The following is a 27,771-nucleotide window of genomic DNA, read 5'->3' on the forward strand; positions in this document are numbered from 1 at the left end:
TCATTTGGTAAGTCCTTGAAACTGTACTTAGCAGAGTGGTGACTAACAGGTTAACAAGTGAACAAACAGGCAGGCTCAACTTTATAAGTAAACATTTTTGCTCATGTTCTCCCCTGACCCCAGCCTCACTTGATTCCCTGAAATACCAGGGCTACTTAGTATTAAAAAAAAAAAAGACACCATGAAAAAAATATAAGGGGAATCTTTTAAAATTTTTTCCATGGAAAAAGTATATAGGTATTAAAAATGTAAATATTTTATAAATCTAAGAGTAGTGTGTGTATGTAAAACAGAGAGAGAGTCTTAAAAAGGCTGCTTGCATGATCATGATGTGCAGTACCCTCAAACAGCAGCAATACAGGTTGGGGCACCATTCTACTCCCTTGACACCAGAATCATGATAAACATTTTCATTTGATAGTGCCCAGCTCAGACATCTGTCAATCATAAAACTTGAAAATGTTTCTTTAATTTGGGGCTTTATAAATAAAAAATAACTTATTAAGTTAGATAAACATACACTTACAATTAAGTTATTTTTGCCTAACTTAAACCCAAATATACAGGGGATGGGGGGGACAAGAAATAATACACAGTATGATTTTGATACAGCTCTCAGTACTTTATTATTAACTTATGAGACTATTAAGGTTGCCAAAGGATGTGGTTTTGTCCTGCTTATGTTCTGATTCTCTTCTCTGGCCACCTTCTGTTAGTGTTCTCAGACCATTATCAAGATGTTTATAATACTCAAGACTTATATTTTTATGTACAGTATCCATGCATTTTAAAAAATCCCATAATTCACAGGGTATCAGGTAGGGCATTAATCAGGATGTAGCCTCAGGAATGGGGAATAATTCAACCTAAAATAAATGCTGCTCTGGTCCCACCTAATATAAAAGTAAAAATCAAAAAGACTAAATTTCTTCCAAGTAACTTCACTGTGTCCAAGAATAAACATGTAAGAATATTTATGGGAATACAAGATAACATTCTGACCTCCTCTCTAAGATCACCAGACCTGCAAACAAGCAGGAAAATATGACTTTGTAATTAGGAGAAAAGTTGATCAATTAAAACTAATTGAAAACTGACAAAGATGTCAGAATTCCTGACAAAAACATTAAAACTGTTAACATAAATGCACTCTATAAATCAAAAAGTTAAGCAGAGATATAGAAAAATAATAAACACCTAATCTCCACTGTTAGGATTGAAAAGTACAAAAATTAAATGAAACATTCATTGAACAGAATAACAATCACTTAGAAGATTAGCAAACTGGAAAAAATAGCAATAGAAACTTAGCAAACTGGAAAAAAAATAGCAATAGAAACTATCTACAATGAAACAAAAGAGGAAAAATCGTGAAAAAAGTGAGATCATCAGTGATCTAAGGAACAAGGAGCCTATCATATATGTAATTGGAATCCACAAAAACATGTGCTGCTCAGTAGCCAAGTTATGGAACCAACCCAGGTACCCATCAATGGACAAATGAATAAAGAAAATATGGTATATGTACATGATGGAGTTTTACCCAGCCATAAAGAAGAATGCAATCATGGCATTTTTCTGGTAAATGGTGGGAACTGGAGAACATCATGCTAAGTGGAATAAGCCAGACTCAGAAAGTCAAAGGTCGGATGTTTTCTCTCATATGTGGAAGCTAGAGAGAGAAAAGGGGAATTAAAAAAAAAAAAAAAAGATCTCACCAGGTATGGTGGTGCATGTCTAAAACCTGCAACTCGTGAGGCTGAGACAAGAAGATCACAAATTTGAGGCCAGCCCCAGCAGTTTAGTAAGGTCCTAAGCAACTTAGCAGACCTTGTCTCAAATAAAAAATAAAAAAGGGTTGGGGATGTGGCTCAGTGATTAACTACCCCTAGGTTAATTAAAGGCAAAAACTATTAAAATAGGAAAACAAAATAAAAGTCCCAAAATGAAAAATTGACCAATCAACAAAAGGAAAACAGACAAACTTCCTGTAAGCTTAATTAGGTAAAAAAGAAGAAGCAATAATGAAAATTTAATTATTTTAAATTATGAGGACTTTATACTAATAAATTTGAAATTCAAAAAGGCTTTTACCCCCAAACAATCAATTAATAAAATTTGCTTAAAAGATAAAAGCCAAACAAAAATAATAGAAGGAAGTTTATAGGTCATTTCTAATATACATTTGCTGATTAAACAATTCCTGTGTTGTTTAAACTCTTCCATGTCATAGGAAATAATCAATACTTCTCAGCTCATTTTTAAGTTTGAATGCCCTAATAGGAATTAAATTAAATAAGAATGATGGAAGGAAAATATTGATTAGTCTTATTTTTGTAGCTTTGTAGAAAGTTATTATTTCTTGTTTTGTTGAGAAGCATGTTATAGGATAATTATATTTGCACCTACATATATGTATATTTTCATATGTATGTTGGTAGCATTATAATCATTTTAGTATACTAATCATTTTTAGTATAATACATACCATGCATAGAAATTATTTATCACAAATGAAAATCTGTTACTAAATAGTTATTAGCTAAATAAAATATTTTGAAATTATTATCTGATTATATCCACTTAAAAGAAAGCAAAGCAAATCCAGAGGCATCTCAAACTTAATTTACAATAGGTAAGAATTTATAGTTAGACACTGTGGTGCATGGGTGTAATCTCATCTATTTAAGAGACAGAGTCAGGAAGATCACAAGTTCAAGGCCAGCCTTAGCAACTTGATCTCAAAATAAAAAATAAAAAGGTCTAGGGATGCACCTCAGTGGTAGAGTGCCCCTGAGTCCAATATCCAGTCATGTAAAACAAAGAAACAAACAAAAAGTTGTCACCCTGACTCAACTTTTATTTCTTGGGAATAATTTTAGAAACTGAACTCTGAGTGAAGGTTTTCATTACACTTCTGTTGGCTTCTGTCTGTAGAGGTCTAGGCACACCTTCATTCTCAGTGCTGATTTATTTTCTTTATAAAAATTAAAAACTTAGGATATGGATTTAGAGGGATATGAGAAACTAATTTTTTAAATAATTAAAATAGTATAAGAATGACTTTTGGATTGTTTTAAAGTTGGATTGTTATAGATTAAAATTATTCAAGAGGATTATTTTTAATTCCTTTTTATTATTACATCAAATGCCTTTTCATAATACTCTTTAAATTGAATAATATTTCTAGAGTGAAGAAAGAATTAAAGAGAAAAGGAGGCATTTGGGAGACACAAAGTCCTTCTGTCCAGTGGTTCTCAAAGAAAACTTCATCTTACAACCATGTAGCACAGAAGAAGCAGCTAAATACCGTGAAAAGTTCTACTACTTTTCGAGTGCTGAGGCTAGAGAAAAGTTTCAGGAGAATCCTGAAGACTATGTGGCTCACAGCGAACCATTAAAGGTGAAAACAATATTCCTATCCTAATTATCGTTCCAATTGCTTCTTAAAGGACTTATTATCAGCTTCCATCATGGTATTGTCCCCACTCTCATAGGACAATATAGTGAAAATATCCAAGTTCAAGGATCAACTTCTTTGCAATGTAACATAAAAATGATTATCAATTTTGGTTTTTAAAGAATTGTCTTATGTCAGACCAGCACTTAGTGTCTTTTTATCTGAAATAAAAAGATATGGCAGAATTACCGCTTGCTAGGTTACAGCCCATCTATGTACATCAATCTAAGAAGAGCAGGCTAGTGATCTTATAAAGAAGTTGGGGGGAAATGTGGAATTCTGGGATCGGTGCCTTTTCAGAGGAATAAGTGGGTAGACAGCATCTATAGAATTGTGATTACGCAAGTAACACTGTTCTTGATGGGACCACACTGAACCTGTTCTCCAAGTAAGTCCACCCCTGATTGGTTGATTTTCAGGAGTGAAGGATGATACTTGTTGGATTACAAAACATGTTCCCTGAAGTGAATTGGCCAATCTAACCAGTTTAAAACTGGTTGAATGACTAGTGTTGCTGTGTCTATAGAATAACCCATTTTCTCCTTTTGTTTATGAGAAGCTTTTTATTCTCAGTTGTTTATCACCTTTGGGTCGGTTTTCTATCTTCTTTAAAACAATACAAAAGCCAGACACACAAGGCAAATACTGTATGATTCCACTTACATCAGGTACCTAGAATAGGCGGATTCTTAGAAGAGAAGGAAGAAGGAGCATGGGAGTTAACTATTTAATGAATAGAAGGTAACTCCCTGTTACGGGTCATGAAAAAGTTCTGGAGATGGATAATGGTGACAGGTACACAACATTGTGGATATATTTAATACCATAAAATTGTACCCTTAAAAATGGTTTAAATGGTAAATGTTATTTTATAAATATTTTACCAGAATAAAAATGAACATGTGGCAATTCTTTTTTATTTTTTCCTGGTACTGAAGATTGAACCCAGGGGCACTTTACCCTTGGTCCAGATCCCTAGCCTTTTTTGTTTTTTATTTTGAGACACAGTCTCACTAAGGTGCTGAGAGATGTGCTAAATTGGTGATATTGGCCTCCAACTTGAGATCTTCCTGCCTCAGCCTCCCAAGTTGCTGGAATTACAGGCTTATGCCACCACATTAGCACAATTTTTTTTTTCATTTCTGAAAGTAAGGCACACAAATAATTGCACCAGCTTTAAACAACAGTCTTAATTTTTATATTTTACTTTTCCATATTCTTCCACAGATATATGTGTGTGTATGCATGTTTATATATATATATTCTTTCTAGCATATATCATATTTTATGTTTTTTCACTTATGACAGAAAATTTATGTTTCTACATAGATCTAATAATGCTTAGATATTTTGATATAACATCTTAACATCTAATTTATCATTAGACATTTTTTCACAGTATTTTTCATAAAATGACTCTGGCATTATGGCTGTTAAATGGTATTTAGGTAATTTGGGTGCATACCTCTCCTTTTCTCTCTCAATTATTTTATTGCTATAATTCTCTGGAATGGGATAACTGGATCGAGATGTATAAATCACAATACATTATATTATTACTTTTTGATAACACCTTTGCCTTCTTAAACTGAACATACAGAACTCTTATGGATAATTTGGGCCTAGTTACATGGTGCCCACAGGGACTCTCGTAGTGTGTGGATGATTGTGCCTAAGAATCCCCAGGCAATGGTGCTAAGGGTCATTTAAGCACTGTGGCTACTTTTCTTCTTTTCTTGTTGCTTTTGGCAGTCACTTCTTCTTATAGATTTGCTGAACTTTGCCTTGTTTTACACATTACACAAATTCACGTGGATACAACCCTGAAAACCTGGAGACACAGTTCTGCAAAGCATAAAATGCGTTGGATTTGCCAGGAACTTTGCAGGTCACCACCCAGCTTTACCTTAACACCCTCTGGATGCCAGACAGCCCTAGATGCCAGGCATTTGAATTGTGGTTAAGTGAAGTGTTACTGTTACCAAAAGCTGGGTCCCCGGCCCCAATGACAATCCAATGATGAGAACATGATTTTGAGAAAAAGGAAAAAAGAAATTTTATTGCTTTGCTAGCAAAGAGAAACACAGGGTACTCCTGTCCCAAACGTTGTGATTCTGCCCATCAGCAGGAACAGGGTGCTTTTAAAGAAGTGATTCAAAGGCTACATTCCACCTGTTCTCTGTTGGAGTTGTCATTCACTTGTTAATTTGGGAGATAGTCCTTTCCAAGATCTTCTGCTAAGGTCCCCAAAATCCGGATTACTTCCTTCCTACTGTGAATGTTTATTTAAGGACAGATAAATCTTCCTAAAATGAGGAAGAAAGGTAATTCTGTTTTCTCTGAGATTAGGGAGGGGGAGAAATTAGGGAGGAGCTGGGAGAGAGGAAGAGAAAGAAACATGTACATTTTTTAAAAAGTTTCAGTGGTAGAGCAGCAAGGGCTATATTCAGAGTGAACCACTATTACACTACTCTAATAATTTGATCACTGGGGATTTAAAATGTAATCCAAAAGTTTAGTGTGAGGCTATCCCTACATTATTTCATACCATCCTGTTTTCATTATTCATCATTCTGTGTTTTATTATTTTTCTCAAATGATGTACCTGGTGGCTAATTCCTACAACCATGGGTTCTCTGAATTTAGCCTTCCTCATCTCCAGTATGAAGATCAAAGGAATAGTGGAGAGGACTCTAATGTTTCATTATTAATGAACTAGGGTTTTGTGTTTTTGTTTTTGTTTTTATTTTTTTGTAGAGGGGTAGAGAGATTTTTTTTTAAATCATAATAAGAAAGTATGTTTTCATTATTTCTTAACATTAAGACTTTTTTTAAAAAAAAACGAATTTCATTTTATTAAGTGCTTTTTGGCATATGATATCAAGATAATCTTGTCGTTGTTGATACTCCTCCCACCAACTAGGACCTTAGTTACTGGTAGATACAGTGAATTATGTCTAATTGATATTCTTATACATCTTTGAACTTATAAAGTAATCATTTTTATCAGGCTTAGGGAAAGCAGTTAATGAGCCTATGTTTTTTAAATAACTCAGAACTTCTTTATTCTCCCTCTGCCCTCTCCTTCCCTGCCCCCGCCCCTACCCCTGCAGGCTCCTCCACCAAGAATATGCCTTATGGGCCCCCGTGGCTCTGGCAAAACTGTGTGTGGAAGACAAGTGGCAGAAAAATTTGGCATTTTTCACATTCAGTTTGAAGAAGTTCTTCAAGAAAAATTACTACTCAAAGCTGAAAGGAAATTTGGACCTGAATATGAGGAAGATTCTGATGAGGAACAAGTTGCAAAACAAGAACTTGAAGAACTTGCAGCTCAGGCCAATGTTACGATTGAGGATGAAAATGCAAAGACACAGGTAACCCTATTTATTCCTTCATACATAGCTGTAATTACTGGTGTCCCTTTGGGGATGTAGAATCTGAAGTAGTATAAATAAAACTCTCTCTATATATACAGTTCTTAAAACAAGAAAAAGAACTCGCCTATAAAAGTCATCTCACCCCCCGCAAGCTAAATAAAATCTTACTACTTATCTGGAATATAAGATACTGATTTACATGACTCCCATAAAAATCAGAAAAGCTTTCTCTAACTAGACTATTGTGTAGCATTTGTTTGTGATTATATTTTTGATATGTCTGACTTATGGTATAAGGTTTCCACTACTGTGTTCTCTGTTTTCTATCACATAGCATAGAAATCTGCCCCAGTGCCAACAGAAATCTCAAAATATTAATTTTCAATGATCCCTAATAAGAAGGTTTGTGTGTATCTCTTAGATGGCTTCTGTCTGAAGTTATAAAAAGAAAGTTCTTATTTCTACCTTATTTTTTTTCACTATTTCTGATATGGCTAGACCATTTTCTTTTCAAATGAGTCCCCATTAAGGAACCCAGGTATGGTTATGTATAACACTTGAAATTGGAACACGATTGGATAGTGATGTGTAGTATCCTAATAGTCCTTGTCTCCATGCCAATACGGGGGACACAGTTTTGAGGAAAAGGAAAAAAAGAAGTTCTATTGCTTTGCTAGCAAAGAAGAAATACAGGGGACTCCTGTCCCAAAGGTTGTGATTCTGCCCATCAGCAGGAATGGGGTGCTTTAAAAGAGGTGATTCAAAGGCTACATCACACTTGTTCTCTGTTGGAGTTGTCATTCACTTGTTAATTTGGGAGACAGTCATTTCCAAGATCCTCTGGTACTATCCACAAAGTCTGGATTACTTCCTTCCTATGGTGGGTATTTTACTCAAGGAGAGATAAATCTGCCTAAAATTGGTAAGAAAGGTGATCCTTTTCCCCCTGAGATTATGGAGGGGGAGATTAGGGAGGAGCAGGGAGAGAGGAAGAGAAAGAGACATGGCCATTTTAAAAATAAATTGCAATGCCCAGTGTGGTGGTGCATGCCTGTAATTCCAGTAACTGGGGAGGCTGAGAAGAGTTCAAAGCCAGCCTCAGCAATTTACAAAAAGGGGCTGGGGATGTGGCTCAGTGGTTAAGCACCCTTGGATTCACTCCTCAATACCAAAAAAGAAGTTGCAGTAGCAGAGCAGTAAGGGCTATATTCAAAGCAAAAAGTGAAGGTATGTGGCATACCTTCAAACATACTTGTTAATTGTTTTCCACCTATATTCAGGAGAATCTGAGAAAAGCTGATATTCTATTAATTTAAAAATGTACATTAATCCAGATTTTTAAATTCCATGAGTCTAGGGATTTTTTATGTTTTGTTAGTTGTATTTGGTCACAACACCTTTATTTCACTTGTTTATTTATTTTTTTATGTGGTGTTGAGGCTTGAAACCCAGGGTCTCGCACATGCGAGGCGAGCGCTCTACCACTGAGCCACAACCCCAGACCCATGAGTCTAGGTTTTTTTGTTTTGTTTTATTTAAATATTTATTTTTTAGCTATAGTTGGACACAATATCTTTATTTATTCTTATGTGGTGCTGAGGATCAAATCCAGGGCCTCCCACCTGCTAGGCGAGCGCTCTACCACTGAGCCACAATTCCAGCTCCAGAGTTTAGGTTTTTTAATGCAACAAAATATTATCTGCTTCTCTATAGTCATTTAGTTCTCTTTTGCTGTTTCTGAATCATTTGACTTCTAAGGAGGCATACTGAGGAATTCTTTTTAGATAATAAAATTAAATCCTACCTCCTGGTAATCAACAGTTTCTCATACTGTCATGGGAGAATAGATGTCTCTGGAAAAGGGTCCAAGGAGTTTCCAGAGGAGAGGGGGAACTAAACTCAGGTCCATCAGGGTTCTTGGCATAGTGACAGAAAAGAATTTCAGCACAAGCTTGACAAAGGCATAGACACAAGTTTATTTAGGAAGATGGATACACATTCAAGCAAGAATGCAGGCTGTCTCAAGAGTGAGAAGCAGCCTTGACTTGGACTGGGGTCCAATATTTATAGAAGGGCTATACCGGGGGCTGGAATGGAGGTGGATCCTGGTGGAGCTGCACAATTTCACACTAGTTTTCTCTACACTTGCATATTTTCCTCATTTTACAAGGGCATGGGCCAAGGGCAAGTTGCTCAAGATTTATAACTGTGCTTTCTACCTCTCAATAGCTTGAGAATATTTCTTTATGATTCAGTATTTCTTTCTTTTTATCCTAAATCCCTATCTCAATACTTTACTCATTTTTAGAATTTGGGATAACAAAAGCAGTTTCATTCTAGAAAGAACTATCCAGTTAATGATAATCTTACTACAGAAAGAGATGATTTGAGTTCATTATCACAATATTTTCTATTTGTTATTATAATATTGTAATCCCCTTTATAAATTATATTTCTGATGGCTGCCTGGTGAGAACTTCTCCTAATCAGGATCTTGATTTGAGAGATAACATTGTACGATTATAGGATAAATGGGAAAAATCAGTTAAGCTATATAAACCTGTGAGGAAAACTGAACAAGGTTTTTGCAAAAAGTGATGAATTATAACATGAAGCCATGTGAAAATTAATCATGTTATCACTAGTCACTCCTCTTAGCTCTAGTAGATGCTATTTACTGCTTATAATCACATTGAATATTAGCATAAAGAAAAGAGCTCAAGAGCAGAGGAAAAAAGATTTGAGAATAGTGTGAGACAGCATTTGTCTTAGCTCTGCTACCCAGAAGTTAACAGCAGGAATACCACATCTCTCGGAGGCTTAGAGTGAAAAATCTGAGACAGGAAGGGCAGTCTGCCCTAGCCAAACCACAGACATTAATCAGACATAAATAACAAAAAAAAAAAAAAAACACCTCTCCACTGGAGTTTGGAGTTTATCAATTATCTGCAATCCAGGAGCCATCTTGGGGCTGCAGCATGGCAGAGCCTACAGAAACTGAAACCCAGATGCATGAGTTTGCAGCTAGGTCTGTGTGGGAATGTCTGAGCCCAACAATCCTGTGGAAGTTCAGAAACTGGAAACATTTCTCCATGGAGAACACAGGTTAGAGAGGCTGGAGAGAGCAGGGCTCTCCCCAGCTCCAAGACTTCTGAAGTGCTCAGGGACTGATGGGGCTGGCTACCATGGGTCAGAAGGTTGGAAGAGGGGATGAGGGCAACTTGCTCTTGTCCTGCACAGCCAGCTGGTCTGGCACCCTCCAAGTTCCCAGGCCCACTCGGGCCAGCACTCACCAGATCCCAGCACCAGCCTGGTCCCCAACTCCCTCCACTGTTCGCATCCACCAATTCCCTCATCCCACCATGTCCAACAACAGTCTGACATCCAACAGGGTCCTCCAGCTCCCTGATCCCCAATCTTCTAAACTGTCCCTAGCCCCCAACCCAGCCCATTGCAAGCAAGTACCAGGAATTGTGGGGTCCACAGGCAATGTAAGGGGCTAAGAATAGGCCCCTACACCACACTAGTGGAACCCAAAGGAGATTCCTGAGGTGCAGTCATCCAATTTAAATCTGCAATTGTGTGTGTGTGTGTGTGTGTGTGTGTGTATAAAATTGTTTTTTTCTTACCATCCTGAGATAGAGCTACAACCACCCTCCAGACAACCCCACCTATTGGCTAAGAAGGGAAACTGATAAACTTTTGAATTCCAACAGAAACAATTGTTTAATTTTCCATTAACATCCTTTTTTATTTTTTTCCTCTCTTACATCTCTACCATTTTTGAAACCAAGTATTTTTCATGCATCAGCTTATTGAGGACTAGGATATCTGAATGTATATTACAGTTTTGTGTGTATTCTTTTTATTTTTACTTTTTTCTTCATATATTATATATATATATTTTTTTTTCTCTCACCTATCTATTTTTCTGGATTCTCTTTCTCTCTTTTTTCCTGCTAACATCCAACCTTTATTAATTCCTATTTCACTCTTCCTATAATTTTTTATTTATATTTTCTCACCTTCTTCCTCATAAACAGCACATCCTATACCATTTCTGTTCTCTCTGTCCACCATTTGAAATTTTAAACCCTTTTGCAAATTTACTATTTATATTATAGACAATAATTGAACACATCTCTTCTGTTTGTTGTGGAAAAACTGTAGACATTTTAATAGAAGCTATTTGATTTAGGGCTGTATATTGTTTGCATGGGGTGCTGTTAATATTGGTCTTCCCCGTAAAGGCAAGGAATCAGAAACCTCAGGGACACCATAAGTCTACAGGGTAGAAAATGTACTGCCTCAGATCCACACTGCTAGATGAAAACACATACAAACAACATGAAGAAAAAACAAGGGAACAAAGAGCCCCAAACATATCAAGATGCTCCAATAATAGAATCCATTGACAACACAATAGAGGAAATGTCAGAAAAGGAGTTCAGAATGTACATAGTTAAACTGATCTGTGACATAAAGGATGATGAAAGGAGTGAAATCAGAGATAAATTTAAGGAGATTTTATTAAGATCATTTCAATAAATAGAGATTCTGAAAAGTCAAGCAGAAATCCTCAAAATGAAGGAATCAATAAACTAAATTAAAAATTCAATAGAAAGTACCAACAACAAACTAGACCACTTGGAAGACAGAACCTCAGTCAATGAAGACAAAATATATACTCTTGAAAATAAAGTTGACCACACAGAAAAGGTAATAAGAAACCACGAAGAGAACTTACAAGAATTATGAAATAATATCAAAAGACCAAATTTAAGATTTATCAGGATAGATGAAGGCATGGAGATATAAACCAAAGGAATCACATCTTTTCAATGAAATATCAGAAAATTTCCCAAACCTAAAGAATGAAATGGAAAATCAAATACAAGAGGCTTGCAGGATCCCAAATGTACAGAATCATAACAGACCTACATGAAGGCACATTATAATGAAACATATAGAATAAGGATAGAATTTTAAAGACTCCAAGATAAAAATGTCAAATAACATATAAGAGGAAACCACTTGGGATCTCAGCTGATTTCTCCACCCAGACCCTCAAAGGTCCTGGAACAACATGTATCAAGCTCTGAAAGAAAATGCATGCCAACCAAGAACTTTATATCCAGCAAAATTAAGCTTTATATTTAAAGATGAAATAAAAACCTTCCATGATAAACAAAAGTTGAAATAAATAACAATTAGCCTGCACTACTGAACATTTTCAACAAAATATTCCATGAGGAGAAAATGAAAAAAAAAATTTAAAGTGAAAATCAGCAAAGGGAGGAACTACACTAAAGGAATAGTCAATCAAATAAGAAACAAAGTCAAATTAAAAACCAGAAATAAACCAAAATGACCAAGAATATAAATCATCTCACAATAATAACCTTGAATGTTAATAGCCCAAACTCATCAATCAGAAGACATAGACTGGCAGATTGGATTAAAAAACAAGACCCAACAATATACTGTCTCCAAAAGACTCACATCACAGGCAAAGATATCCACAGACTGAATGTGAAAGGATCAGAAAAAACATATCACTCACATGGATAACATAAACAAGCAGGGGTTTCCATTCTCATATCAGATAAAGTGGACTTTGAGCTAAAGTAATTCATAAGGGACAAAGAAAGACATTTCATACTGCCTAAGGGAATTATAAATCAGCAAGACATAACACTCATAAATATTTATGCCCCAAACAATAGAGCATCTATGTACATCAAACAAATCCTTTTCAATTTTAAGAAACAAATACACCCCAACACAACAATATTGGGTGACTTTCACATACCTCTCTCACTATTGAATAGATCTTCAAACAAAAACTAAACAAAGAAACTATAGAACTAAATAATGCAATCAATAACTTAAACTTAACAGACAGATATAGAATATTTCATCCATCAATGAGCAAATACACATTCTTCTCAGAGGCACATGGATCCTTAGAAGTAGACCATATCTTCTTTTTAACTTTATTTTATTTATTTATTTATTTTTATGTGGTGCTAAGGACCAAACTCAGTGCCCCACACATTCTAAGCAGGCACTCTACCACTGAGCTACAGTCCCAGCCCTAAAGCTAAGCAAAATAAGCCAATCTCAAGAAACCAAAGGCCCAATGTTTTCTCAGATATGCAGATGCTAATTCACAATGGAGGGGATAGGGAAGAGTAGAGGTACTTTGGATTAGACGGAGGGGAATAAAGGGAGAGGAGGAAGTATGCAGAAAGGAAGGATAGTAGAATGAATCCAACATTATTACTCTATGTTAATATATGATTAGATGACCAGTGTGATTCTACAAGATGTACAACCAGAAGAATGAGAAGTTATATTCCATTTATGTATGATGTGTGAAAATACATTCTACTGTCATGTGTAACTAATTAGAACAAATAAAAATAAATAAATAAATTTTTAAAAAGAAAAGAATTCAAAATTTTAAATATTTATAAGCAAAAGAATAATAAAAGACCTCAGAGAAAAAAGTAGGTCTTCTCCTAATCAATTATGTGATACAATATTATTCATGAATGTAGAGTTTTTAAAACTTGTTTTATTTTCTGATTTTTTTCTGTAGCCTCCAGAAGTACAACTTACGGAAGAAGAAGAAATAATCAAATCAAGTCTAGTGGAAAGTGAGCCATTGCCGCCTGAAATTCTCGAAGTCATTCTTTCTGAATGGTGGTTTAAAGAACCATTCCGGTAACTTAATATATAGAGAATTATGCATTTATTGATTTTTGCTTCCTTTATTCCTAAAGGTAAATTGTAGCACAACAGAAATTTGAAAATTTTCTCTCTTATACTGGTGTAAATTCTTACTTGAGCTACACGTGGGGAAAAGCATCAGTGGCATTTTTGAAAAATAATAATGCCAGGATCCCTCCTCAAACAATCAAATTAGAATGCCAGGGAATGAAAATGGGACCTGGGCTTTGGTATTGTTTTAAGTGCTGCCCACATGATTCTAGTGCACAGTTGTAGTTGTGAACACATCTTCTAAGCCCATGTACCCCAGCAATGTGCTGGCCTCTTTCCCTGTGGCCTTTTAACAATTACAGTTAAGACCTCTTCCCCACTGTCCAGAGTATTATCCCTTTACCAAATGCCAGACAGGACTGATCTCCAGGTCACCAGACTTCAAAACTTCATCTGAATTTCCAAACCAGAATCTCTTGCCTTAATATCCACCAGAAGAGAATGAAATGACATTCACAATACTGACTATAACATACGCATATCTGCAATTTACTGTGTATCCAGGGACTGTTTGACTATATTTTATTCAAGTTAATTTACTTAATCCTTACAATAATTCTATGTCACAGAAACTTTTATTATCTCATTTTGGAAATAAGAAAACTTAATCATGGAGAAATTAGATAACTGGTTAACTCCATTGTTCCTCTTAGGTCTCTAAATACTCTTTCACCTTGTCCCTGAATGAAATGAGTGAGTGGGATTATTAATCATCAAATTTTTTTCAAACTTCTTGTTCCTTAAATTAGATCAATAGTTATAGGAAACAGGTAGGTTATCTGCAGGCATATAAGCATGAGTTGCTCTTCATTATTTAGTTCCTGATCTCACACAATACATTAAAATATTTATCTCAACATATAGGGGTATATGTAGATAGAGATAGAAACTGAAACTTTTAAAGTATAAAACTTTTAAAGCATAAACCCTAAATAAAAAGCTGAGTATTATACAACCATTAAAATATATTATAATGAAATTTTTGTAATAGCATGTGATGTTGAGTTTAAAAAGAAGATGCAGCTGGGCATGGTGGCTCACACCTATAATCCCTGTGGTTCAGAAGGCTGAAACAGAAAGATGGCATGTTTGAAACCAGCCTCAGCAACTTAGGGAGGCCCTATGCAACTCAATAAGACCCTGTCTCAAAATAAATAATAGAAAAAAGTCTGGGGATATTGCTTAGTGGTTAAGCACCTCTGGGTTCAATCCCTGGTCCCAAAAAAAGGAGGAGGAGGAGGAGGAGGAGGAAGAAGAAGAAGGAAGAGGAGACAGTGAGGATGGAGAAGAAAGCAAAACTATATATAATCTGATAGAGAGATGGACTCGTGAGGAACCAACTGGAAAGAAAGAAAATGGCAGTAACCTCTGGGATACAGGATTATGGATAATTTTGCCTTTTCTCACGATTTCCTTTCTTTTCCAACTTGTCTACAGTAAAATTTGTTGCTCTTATAATCAGGAAATAAAACATTGTAGAAATGCTATTGCATTAGTCCTGGAGAGCTACACTAAGGGCTTAACTAAGTAGTAATAGCAGAAATGGCAATATGAATGCAGAGAAGGTGAGCCAGGACTTGACCGTTATATGTAAGGAGCAGGAAGGAGGTAGAGACCTAAATGTCTCTTACATTTGGCACATGAGGACTGGTGAGTCTGAGGAGAAGTAGCTTGCAAGGGTAATAGTGAGTATAACTTTTTATGTATAAATCATACATCATTTCTGAAGGGCATTTGGATAAAGAAACTAGGCAGTTCTAAGAAAAATCTGAATCAAAACTCAGAAGAAAGTTGGGGTGTAGAGGCAAAGACTTGAAAATCATTGACAAAGAAGTGATAATAGAGCACACAGGAATGGAATTGTTTCTCCTACAAGAGACTAGACTGGAGGCATCTCTGAAGAAAAGGACACACATATTATGGCCAATATGTACAAAGTTGCCTACTTAATAGAAAATGAAAATTAACATTTTAGAATTAACATCTTTTTAAATATTTTTTGAGTTGTAGATGGACACAATACCTTTTATTTTTATGTGGTGCTGAAGATCAAACCCAGTGCCTCATACATGCTAGGCAAGTGCCCTACCACTGAGCTACAACCCCAGCCCTTAGGATTAATATCTTTGAAGGCTGAAATTGTCAATCATTCCTAAAAGTTCTGTTATAGTAAGTTCTGTTATATTAAGAACTTTATGTATTTAAATTTAAATACTTAAAACAAATTTTAGATAAACAAGATAAGCAAATTCTCCCTTCCAAAAGGACCAATATTGAATTTCTCAACTAAAAAAAAGCCAATTTCCCAAAGCCTGATTGTTTTATAAGTACTCCCTAAGGAAAAGTGTGTTCACATTCCAGTAATTTCCATGATCCTTGAAGTTTCATTATACTTGGGCAAATTTGACAACCCTTTTTGAATATAATCATCTTACATGTAAAAGCCAGGATAAATACAACAATAATCATCATTAGTGACAAGGACATTCAGGAAGGAAGATCTGAATTGTCTCATCAGAAGAAGAAAAACTATCAGAGTTGAGGGTTTCCATCAATGGTGAGCTAGCCAAGCATGCTCCTTCTATAATAAAGGTGGCATACCAACTGTAGGGCATAACTTGCTGCCCACTTCATGGTCTTGGGGCCACAGATGTGGCTGGGATGGCGCCTGGCGATCAGCCAGGAGGCGGTGCTGTGGGTGGTGATGGAAAAGGTGGACCACCTCCAGGATAGGTCCAGGACTCTTCTGCCCTCATGGACAGTTCGTGCCTTCCCTTACGGACTATGGGATGGGTGTACACGTGAACTCGCTCCGCCCCTCTGACGTTTATCCTGATTGGCTCCTGTGCAGTATATAAACTGTGTGTACTTCCTCAATAAACAAGATCCTGCTTTGAAAAAAAAAAAAAAGGTGGCATATTTATCAGGCTGGGCACTCCTCCCAGGAAGAGAACTTATCTTTTCCTATGATTTATTACATCTTTTAGTAAACTTCTAATTAATAGTAATCATCAGCAAACTGATTGGATATAATTTTATATCATAAATATAAGCAGAAGATATTACTATTTTAACACAATTTTATATATTTTAAAGAAGAATACAAGTGGAAATATTAAAAGAAATAAGACAGTATGATAAATTTGTTATTTATTTGTACCTGATATAAAGTTGAGATTTATCGATATATTTTAAAGTTTATAATGTATAGAAATTGACAATATGTAATATGTATTAAAATCTATAATGTAATATTCTAAGTCAATAAAGTAAAGTATGAAGATTTCCACCTAGCTCCACAGGTTTTATACTGGATGGTTTCCCACGGTATCCTGAAGAGGCCTTGTTTCTAGGGGACCATGGATTTTTCCCAGATACTGCTGTTTTTATACAAGTTGATGATCAAGATATTTTTGATCGCCTCCTTCCCTCCAAAGTTGAAAAGTGGAAGCAGAAACAAAAGAAGAAATTGGAAAGGAAAAAACTCATCAAAGACCTGAAAACAAAAATCAGAGTATGTATCCAATACAAATGCATAGGAATAAATCTTATAAAATAGAATAATATCTTATAAAATATTGAGCACCTATGTAAATTATAAAGTGTCTTCATAAAAATGTAGTTTTTAAAAATTTTAATATCATAGTAAGCATGAAAACACTTTCATTAAATATTATGATTCCTTATAATAAGAATTAAGAATTATTCAAGGCTTTTTTTTTTGGAGGGGGGAGGTACTGGGGATTGAACTCAGAGGCACTTAACCTCTGAGCCATATCCATAGCCCATTTTTGTATTTTATTTAGAGACAGGGTCTCACTGAGTTGCTTAGCACCTCACCATTGCTGGGTTTGGTTTTGAACTTGCGCGACCCTCCTGTCTCAGCCTCCTGAGCTGCAGGTCAAGGCACTTTTTATATTTAACACTTTAATGCTTTTCTCTCTCCAGGGCAAAACAAGGTAAAATCATTGACAAAGAAGTGATAACAAAACACGTAGGAATGGAATTGTTTCTCCTTCTGGTTTCCCTCTTCCAGATTCAGAAGCAACATCGACATCACATGCTCTGAGAACTCTAGGGACTCAGGCAGGAAAGCCGATTTCAGGAGCTAGTTCATAACCTCCTGCATTTGCTCTTTCCTTTTCACTCCCCCTAACTCTACCCTGGTTCAGATCCTTCCTGGTTCACACCAGCGCTCCTTTCTGACTTCATCTCTGCACCCATGAGGCCATCCTTCCAGAAACTTCCAGACTAAGTTTCCTAAAACTCTATTTTGACCAAGTCATTCTCTCAGGGCCTGAACTTCCCCTCTTCTTCTTGCCCTTGTCCTTGTTTTTTCTCAGCTGGAACAAATGGAGATCCTTCTCTTCAGCAGCTTTCCCCGCCATCTGCTCCTCCATTCCTCGTCTGGAAGTTTCTCAAACCATCCTAACACATTCTTGGTGAAGTTACATGAGTTAAACCCTCTGGATTTCTGTTAACTCACCTTACAGTCAGATAATACTGTGTGATGGATTTAGAGCAGAAAAATGAAAGTGTATACTATAGTGGCCACGGCAGCCATATAATGATTAGTGAAACGTCACTGACTGCTTATTTGAGAGAAGGGAACAGAGGAAAAGTAGATTCAGGACATGTAAGATGAATATTAAGTATTTAAAGGGACTCCAGTTTAAAGAGTCCTAAGCCAACTAGCCCCAAAACCTGAGGGGAACCGATTAGTTTTCATGTAAACCTTGGGAATGTGGGAGAGAATCCATTGCGTTAGATTTAGAGGGCCCTAGAAAACCCCTGTGGCCATCTCCAGAATACAAATGCTTTCCTCCCATGTACAAATGTATTTTTAGGGTTTCTTTTAGGACATCATATTTTATAGTAAGATAAATAATGACCAAACATTTTCAACAAATTACCTACAAGAATATGTCTATTTTTCCATGTACAAAATTCGCTGTCACCAAAAAAAAAAATGCATAATAAATTTTGAAAAGGAGTTCTTAAATTTGAGGACAGGGTGACCGACCCTAAGTACTGTCTCCCTCTGGAGGAAAATAGCTGGTCAAGGGGCCCAAAAACATGGAAACAGCACAATTAGCAGCACTGCATGCTTTCCTGGAAAATTCCCCATCCTTCCACCCTAATATTATCTCCATCTTAGAAAAAATATTAATACTTAAAGATATTATCATTTTTCTATTAAAAGTTTTAAATATTTCTTTAATAGGATGACAATATTGCCAAAAGAAGGGCTGAGCTTATTGCAGAGAAAGACAAAAGAAAAAAAGCAGAGGTAAGTAAATTAAATTGATAAAATTATACATCATTTTTATTTTCCATTTGTTCTCTTTGTTTCTATTTATTTTTATTCCTCCTCCTCCTCCTCCTTTTTCTCCTCCTCCTTCTTCTTCTGGTAACTATTTACAATGACCTTTTATTATATTTGTAATCAGAGAAAAAATGATTACTTCTTAAGAGCAAACCTCTAACAAAGCTTCAGTCATGTAATTCTAAATGTTAGCATTGAACTATGCTTCTTTTGGTTTTTCATCTTTTTGCATTTCACATTTCCAACCTATGCCACAGAGAGACAGGCTGGGGTTTGGGAGTGAGGGTGCCCAGAGCCTATGGAGTTGAGCTGGAACTGAAATGTTGATTATCTCAGGCTCAGAATGGAGTGAGGGTAAGCCTGTGAACCCTTGAAGTCAGACACCTGTGCAGGATTCTCAGCACATCTTTTTCTGTCCATCTGCTGGATTTTTTTTAAAGGATAAAGCTTAAAGGTCATGGATTTGTTTTATTTAGAAAGCAGATATTCCCAAGTTGACTTAGTATTCTGATTGCTACAGTCAAGCAACTCAAGGATACAGGAGTCAAAGAGAAGCTGAAATTAGAAACAAGCTATTTTATGAAAGAACTGAGGGTCATATTTACACAGTCAGCTTCGAGTCATGCCTCTGACCAAGGCAAATGGTAGGAGAGCACCGGCCTTTCTTTTCCTTCTGGTCTGAGACACCCTTATAACATCTTCTCAAGACTGACCTTCCTATAATCTGATTTCCACCTACATAAAAATGTTCAGCAGAACAGGGGAAGGAGAAAAGAGGAATAACAGAAAGTGTGACTTGCTACAAGTACAGCCACACATGGGCCTGGTGTGGATATGCCGGATTTCTACACAGTGGACTGAAGATAAAATGCACGGTAGCCATGGGCACACAACTGCAGAAGAGAAGCCCACACAGTGGGCTCTGTTAAAACAAGAGTGCTCACAACTGAGAATATATACCAAACCATTAGACTGAGGGAGAGAAAGCACAGTCTAAGAACAAGAAGCCTCCTCTTCATTATGTGCCTTGGCCAGACTGACTGACTGACTGCTTTCCTTCCTTCCTTCCATTAACAAATATTAATTGAGCTCTGTGCCTAATATTGCTTCAGATTATGACAAGTAAGCCATGAACAAAATTTTCAGAAATCTCTGGCCTTGTTCCAGTGTTCATTCCCTCATCAAACATATCCTAAAGCCTGCTCAGTCCAAGGTGTCATGTTAACATTTACAGTAAAGAAGACAGACCTCCTAACTTGGAATCAAGAACAGTTAACTACAGGAGGCCCTGGGGAATCCCAGTGATCCCCTGAAGAATCACTTTAAAAGTCTCAGGAATGGGGCTGGGGATGTGGCTCAAGCGGTAGCACGCTTGCCTGCCATGTGTACGGCCCGGGTTCGATCCTCAGCACCACATACAGACAAAGATGTTGTGTCTGCCAGAAACTAAAAAATAAATATTAAAAATTCTCGCTCTCTCTATAAAAAAAAATAAAAGTCTCAGGAATGAATTACTGAAAGAGGCCAGATTTTGGAGCCGAGCACACCTAAACTGGACCTACTGACTGTTCTTTGCTGGCTCTTCAACAGTGACCTGTAGCTCTCAATCTGTTGTTGTTTTGTTCTAGCAGTATAACATTGAGCAAGTTACTTAACCTCTTTAAGCCTAGTGTTTTCATTGTAAAATGGGAAAAATTAATAATTTTCAGCCACCCTAATTAATAATAGTTTAATTTTCCTTCTTTGCTACTCTAGTTAAATCTTTTTGTTGTTGTTTTTGTCAATAGACCTTTATTTAATTTAATTGCTTATATGTGGTTCTGAGTATCAAACCCAATGCCTCACACGTGCCAAGCAAGTGTTCTATCACTGAGCTACAACCCCAGCCCCTGAAATTTTTTTCTTAAGAATTAGTTTTCAGGATAAATTCTTCTTTTTTTTTGGTATTGACACATTCTTAATTTATGATTTTTCCACTTAACATTAGAATCGTATGTTTTTTTTTTATTTTTCATTTAAAGATCCAACGTTCTATTTTATAGACTAAATAAGATTTTGTAAGTTACCTCTCATAAGGCTTATTCTATTGTAAAATTGGCTGTGTATCCCACATGATTAATTTATACAGCAAACTTTTAGAACATAACTCTTGAGGTTTTTTTTTATTAAAGATGAAAACTATGTACTGACAATTTTTTTCCAATACCTTTAATGAAAATTTCATAAGATATGTCCTGCTACTACCTCAGACAACAAAACATTGAGTGAAATGCAGCACTTGAGGGATCACTTGGTGTGACTGTCATATTGGTTCATGTGACACCTGAGTTGAACCCATCCTGAATCCAGATATACTCTGCTGTCCTGAGCAGAGATGGGGCGGGGGATGGGGTTCTAACCTCTCTATCTCCTATTTGAGCTGCAGAATATGCAGTTCCATGAGTTGCCTTCCCAGTTTTGTCCTCTTGCCCTAAGCTAAAACCTTTGCCTTTGTGTCTGATTTTTGAGCAGCACATAAAACATTTTTAATGGGAGAAACCACATCACCATCCCAAAGTGACTGCAGGCATTAATTTTATAGGAAAATATCGCCATCTCGTGGACCTTCAGTCTCAGAATGTGACTAAAGAATGTTCTATAAGCCAAGCCCTGGCCTTTTTCTTCTCTATTCCTCTCTTCAGTCCCTGCTCTCTTCTGTCCACTGGTTCTGATGCCTGGGTCCCTTCTATCAGGTGTTGAGTAGCCAGCAGAAGGAGAAAGCCAGGAAGAATAAGAGCCAGGGAGCAAGTAAGCACAATTGTGAGACTCCACCTGGGTGAGTAGTTAAAAGAGATACATATCCTAAGCATGGAGGGAAAGCCAAAGTCAGGATCCAGAAGAACTTGAAACAAGGTCCAGGACCAAGTAGCAGGCCCAGACCATCTCTGATACCTCCTAGGGAGGAGGCAGTATGTTTAGACCCAAAGGCTAAAGTTCAGAGGACACTTCAGAATGAATCAACAAACAAGGCTTACCGGGGGATATACAGGTTGGAGATTGTGATTCAAGACATTGAAAACCATAGTGTTGATAATAGTCCTCAAAATCCAGAATTAGAGGCACCCTCATTCTCTCAATTGTAGATTTGATGATGAAATAAAAACCTTCCATGATAAACAAAAGTTAAAAGAATTTACAGCTCAAAAGCTTGCACTACAGAACATCCTCGGCAAAACATTCCATGAAGAGGAATTGAAAAACAACAATGAAAATCAGCAAAAGGAGGTATTACACTAGATGAAAAACTAATCAAAGGAGAAACCAAGTCAAGTTTAAAAAAATTGGAAAAAATATTAAGGGAATTATAAGAGAATGTGGTGATCCAAATAATTTGCTCCTGTACCAGGGAAGCCTGTGAACTTGTTTGTTTTACTTCTCTGTCTTCATGTCTCCCTCTACCTCTCTTCTTTCTAATAACAAGCATTCTGGCTGTAGTCACCACCACTCTCCTGTCCCACTGCCTGCAGAATCAGCCTCCCCCTACCTTCTCCACTAACAGGAAGTTATCACACACTGACTGTGCATCTTATTTTCAGTTTATCCCCTCTGTTTTCTTTGTTTATTTTTTTGGGGGATCAGGATCAGGACCTGTTTATTTTTATAGTTCCTATTTCCCTCCTGAGATTTCTAGTCTTTTAATTACTATAATAATAGTTTACTTTTACTCATTGATTATAATGATAATAACTGCTTTAAAGTTCTTATTAGGTAATTCTAACACCTGGATTGGATATTTGGTTATTATCTTTATTCATGAGAATGTGTCATACTTTTGTGACGCTTCCTATTTTGAGAAATTTTAGATTATATAACACAATTGTAAATATTATATGTGGAGATTCTGGATTTAGTTATTTGCCTCCAAAGACAACTGTATACTTTTGTTTTAGCAGGAAAATAACTTGATAAGATTAAACATGTAAACTGCTGTGCCTGCGATGGGTGGCAGCTCAGTTTTTATAGTTCCTGAGCTGCGAATATATGCGTGGTTCACGGCTCAACCTGAGGCTCAAATAATATTTACACATTTAATTTAAAATAGCATCCCCTCTCTGGCTCTCTCATCTCCAGGATTTACCCTCATTCTGCAATGGGCCTGGTTGTAACAGCTTCCCGTAGTTGCTTTGTCAGATAATGAACTTTCTATCAAAATTTTAGCGATATGAACCACCACAATTCTAAGACTGTCCTCTGGTAAATGTACAAAATCAGAAGAGTTACCCTTGTTCGTGTGCTTCTGTCCTGTTCTGACTACTCTCCCAAATCTGCTTTTGATTACTCTCCAGAACATTTGAATGAATTAGAGTGAGTGAGAAGGAGAGTCGGTTTTGTCCACAGTTTATGGTTATCTGTTAGAGGTTAAATGAATTTATTTCTTCATAATGGAAGCAGCTCTCTGAGACCATGAAGTTTAGAATACACATCTCTATCATAATGACTAAGAGATACAAGATGTTAGGAAAAAGGCGGAGGGATTAGGGTAGGGGACAATGTCACAGGAAATCAAATTGCCACCTTTAGAAAAATGAAATCTTTTTTCTTTAGGAAGGATTAACTAGTGTGTCTTCCAGATGATCTGCTGTGAAGATTTTTAGGATGTTAGCTTTTTCAAAAAATTAGCATTGTGTATTATGCTAGAGGTACTAACCAAAGCAATATGATAAATAAAAGAAATAGCATATAGGGCTGAGATGTAGCTTAGTGGTAAAGCCCTTACCCTGCATGCATGACACTCATAACCAAAACTTATTTGCATATAATTTGATTCTAAGGAGTAAACTATAGGTTATATTATATTTATATATTATATTTATTTTTTAGTTGTAATTGAACACAATACCTTATTTATTTCACTTTTCTATTTTTATGTAGTGCTGAGAATCAAACCTAGGGTCTTTCACGTGTGAGGCAAATGCTCTACCACTGAGCCACAACCCCAGTCCCTGAAATATGTTTCTTAATAAGGAATTGCATTCAGTAGTAGAGTCCTTGGTAACTGGGTGGGCAGAGGTTTGGGGAAGTGAGGTGTCACAATAACCCCCAAGATCAAGATAACTTCCTAGTTTCTGACTGGAAGGCCATGCCTCAACTGAGACAAGGAATACTTGGGGGGTTTTCTTGGGAGTGGAGTCAACACAGGAAAATACATATTATGAGGTTCAGTTTTGTGCTAAGGGAACCATAACTCTTAAAATCTGTATTCACAACTTAGTACCAAAATCCTACCATGGTCTTCAATAACCATTCATGAATTAATCACATACCTCAAATGGAATATAGTCTCCTAAAAGGATAGTGACATTATTAATACAGTACTTTATACCGAATGACTATAATAGCGCAACAATGGCTATCATTTTCATACTTACCTTGTGCCACAGAGTTTTCTAAGGACTGTCTGTGTACTAACTCATTTAATGTTTCCTAAAATCCTGTAAGGTAGGTACTTTCACTATTCTGTTTTCATATAAGGAAACTGCTCTTATTCTAGTTAATACATTTTTAATACTCTTTGACTGCATTAAATATTCTTCCTAAAGACCATCAAAAACATGTAACATTCTGACAACCATGGACACAAATAATATTAACTATTTTATCTCTTTATTTACTTATGGGGTCTCTAGGGTGTCAGAGTCTTGAAGGTATTAAATTTCTGGATGCCAGATGAATATAGTCATAGAATACCAACTGATATCAAGTTATTATAAAGTACTCTAGATGGTTTAGTGGTGTCATTTGGCACATATTTTACATGTATAGTAAAAGAGTATTTTCTTCCTTAGGGTGGATTTAGGGAAGATGAAGAAGTTAGTGAGGAAGAGCCTGACGATGATGAAGATGATATTGAAAACACCCTGGAAGAAGAATTTCCAAAAGATGAAGAAGAGATGAGCGAGGAAGATGAAGAACAGGAAATTGATGCAATTGACCGCCTGAGAAGTGAACTGGGAGAAAAATTTGAAACAGAAACGAGTAATTTACAAATGATACAGGTTCTGACTTTTCCTTCATTGTTTCATAATGCAAAAAGTAGAATTTGTGAATGAAACAAAATCAATTTGGTTTACGCCTTATTTTTTTTATAACATTTCAAAAGAAGTATTTATTTTAGGGCTGTATTCCCTTGTGTCAGTTAAGAATTCCCACTTAAGAATATGAAAACAAGTCCATAAACCAAGAGCAACATGAAGCTTTACAGGATCAAATTAAATTTAGCTGTCAACACACAGCTAAATTTTGGAAAATACTTGTTTTCTCCCAGAATGAGTAACCATCAGGGACTATGTGCTATGACTAAATACCACCACAATGCTCCTTACCATTGACCTGTGATAACTGGTCTTTTGCCCACTAAACATGAGATTTTATGATTTTTCTCATCAGGATGAATTTGAGAAGTTTTTAATACCAATGATTCATATTAATGGAGCTCGGAAAATCCACATTGTACAATATATATTGCATACAAAACTGAAGCCATTGGTGGAAAATCGTGAGAGCATTTTTGAGAAATGTTATCCAATATCCACACAGCTTGCCGAGAAAATGCTTACCTTTACCTACAAGTATATAAGTTCATTTGGTTATTGGGACCCTGTAAAGGTAATTTTAGCAAAAACATTCGAAAGCCATGTTTTTTCTTTCATTTTTAAAAAAATGTGTAATATTCTTAACTTATTACAAAAATACTTGGGAATTTCAAATGAAATTATTAAACTTTCATCTTTTTTATTATCAAATGTGTAACATAGAGCAGGCACCCCTCCCCACCCTGAGTTTCTTCTTATCCTAGCTCAATAATGATGATGCTGACAATAATGTTGACCTGTGGCAACTGTCCTGGTATAGCGCTCAGGGAGAAATAATATTACCATACTAGTTTACACCTACTCTGTCAAGTCCAAGAATGACTGATCTGATGCTGTAAAAAGATATTTAAACCTAACTGGAATTAATTACGTAATCCTCATTCTCATCAATATGAAGATATAGGACTGCTCTTCCCACTCCATTCCATACTCAGATTAGGCTGCCTTTCATGGAGATTTTTCCCTTTCATGACTGATGTTAATGTTTATGTGTGAAGGATTTCATCATCTGTACTAAATATGTGGAAGAGAACCTAATGGAATTTGCCTTGCCAGCATACTCCAAAAGATAATAACCCAGGAACCCACTTCTATTAGTCTGCTCTGGCTGCCATGACAAATCACCACAGACAGGACATCTTAAATGACAAAAATGTATTTTTTCACAATTCTGGAGGCTGAAAATTCAACATCAAGGTGTTGATAGGCATGGTTTCCTTGAAGTCTTTCTGCTTGGCTAGCAGATGGCTGCCTTCTCAGTATCCACACATGGAGCTTCCTTGATTTGTGTTCCTGGTGTCTCTTCCTCTTCTAAAAGGACATTAGTTTTATCAGATTAGGGCCCTATCCTTGTGACCTCACTTAAACTTAATTGCCTCAACATATGAATTATAGGGGAGAGGGGACAATTAAATCCATAGCACCACTTAGGAATGGATCTGCACCCCTTGGCAGAAACAGTCAATATATACTAAAGATAATATAAAGGAAGTAGAACTATAATTTCATTAACTGATAGAAAATATTTCATTGATTGTATACAGGTATAAAATAATTTATACTTTTTACAGTTATTTTATATTAATATCTGATTATAGTTTTCTTAGTCCATAACAAAGATTCTTTCTTTTTATCTTTTTTTTTTTTTGTAGTACAAGGGGGGTGAACCCAGGGGTGCTCTACCACTAAGTTACATTCCCTGGGCCTTTTATTTTTTATTATGCAGTAGGGGCTTGTTAAATGGTCAAGGCTGGCCTCCAACTTGAGAGTTGTTGGGATTACAGATGTGTACCCCCACAATTGCTCACATCTTATTTTACAAATTTTTTAATGTATTTGGAAGAAATGCTGTGTAAATTAATGCTAAGGTCTTACAAATTCAATTGTTTTGCAGTTATATGAAGGAGAAATATTCAAGCCAGTTGAAAATGCAGAGAACCCACTTTATCCTGTAATCCATCGTCAGTATATTTACTTTTTATCTAGTAAGGAAACTAAAGATAAATTCATGAAGAACCCAATCAAATATATACGCCAGCCCAAACCTAAGCTTACTGTGCCTATTAGGATTGTAATTGTGGGACCTCCAAAATCTGGGAAAACTACAGGTGAGCTTGTATATATATCTTTGTTTTCCTCAAGCATGAAAGAATCTCCTGAAACACAGTGCCAGCATACTCCAAAAGATAATAACCCAGGAACCCACTTGACTCAGAAACCATCAAAATTGACTCAGAGATTTAAAAAAAAAAAACTAAATAGATCAATAACCATCAGAAAAGTATGTTAGCTTTCTGTTTCTGTAACAAAATACCTGAGATAATCAATTTATAGAGAAGAAAGTTTTCTTTTGGCTCACAGTTTTTGAAGGCTTCAGTCCATGGCCAGCTGGCCCCCATTGTTTTTGAGCCTGTATTGAGGCAGCACAGCATGACAAGGAGTGTTTAGCAGAGCAATACTGCTCACCTGATGGCTGGATCACAAAAAATAGAAAGGAAGAGACCAAGGTCACACAACCCTGTTCGAAAATAAGCTTTCCAACACCTAAAACCACCACAAAGCCCTACCTCTCTCCTCAGTGTCATGGGCTGGGGACCAAGCCTTTAACATGTGGGCCTTTTTGGCATACAAACTCAACTTACAGCAAGAAGGCAGTCAGAACTATAACCTGACTTAAAAACATCTAGGACC

The 27,771-nt window shown here is 36.2% G+C and overlaps 1 protein-coding gene across 1 annotated transcript in view; it reads left to right on the forward strand.

The window, feature by feature from the left end:
- Ak9 (adenylate kinase 9) overlaps positions 1 to 27,771 on the forward strand; it is a 128,470-nt gene that overhangs the window by 86,482 nt on the left and 14,217 nt on the right. Inside the window, exons 23-30 of the mRNA XM_026389647.2 lie at positions 3,191 to 3,403; positions 6,574 to 6,834; positions 13,442 to 13,566; positions 16,918 to 17,137; positions 18,848 to 18,913; positions 24,775 to 24,984; positions 25,376 to 25,594; positions 26,975 to 27,188. Of these exons, the coding sequence (XP_026245432.2) occupies positions 3,191 to 3,403; positions 6,574 to 6,834; positions 13,442 to 13,566; positions 16,918 to 17,137; positions 18,848 to 18,913; positions 24,775 to 24,984; positions 25,376 to 25,594; positions 26,975 to 27,188 (1,528 nt within the window). The remainder of the gene's footprint in view (positions 1 to 3,190; positions 3,404 to 6,573; positions 6,835 to 13,441; positions 13,567 to 16,917; positions 17,138 to 18,847; positions 18,914 to 24,774; positions 24,985 to 25,375; positions 25,595 to 26,974; positions 27,189 to 27,771) is intronic.

The sequence above is a fragment of the Urocitellus parryii genome, chromosome 8 (genome assembly GCF_045843805.1).
Source record: "Urocitellus parryii isolate mUroPar1 chromosome 8, mUroPar1.hap1, whole genome shotgun sequence".
In the NCBI taxonomy this organism is placed as follows: Eukaryota; Metazoa; Chordata; class Mammalia; order Rodentia; family Sciuridae; genus Urocitellus; species Urocitellus parryii.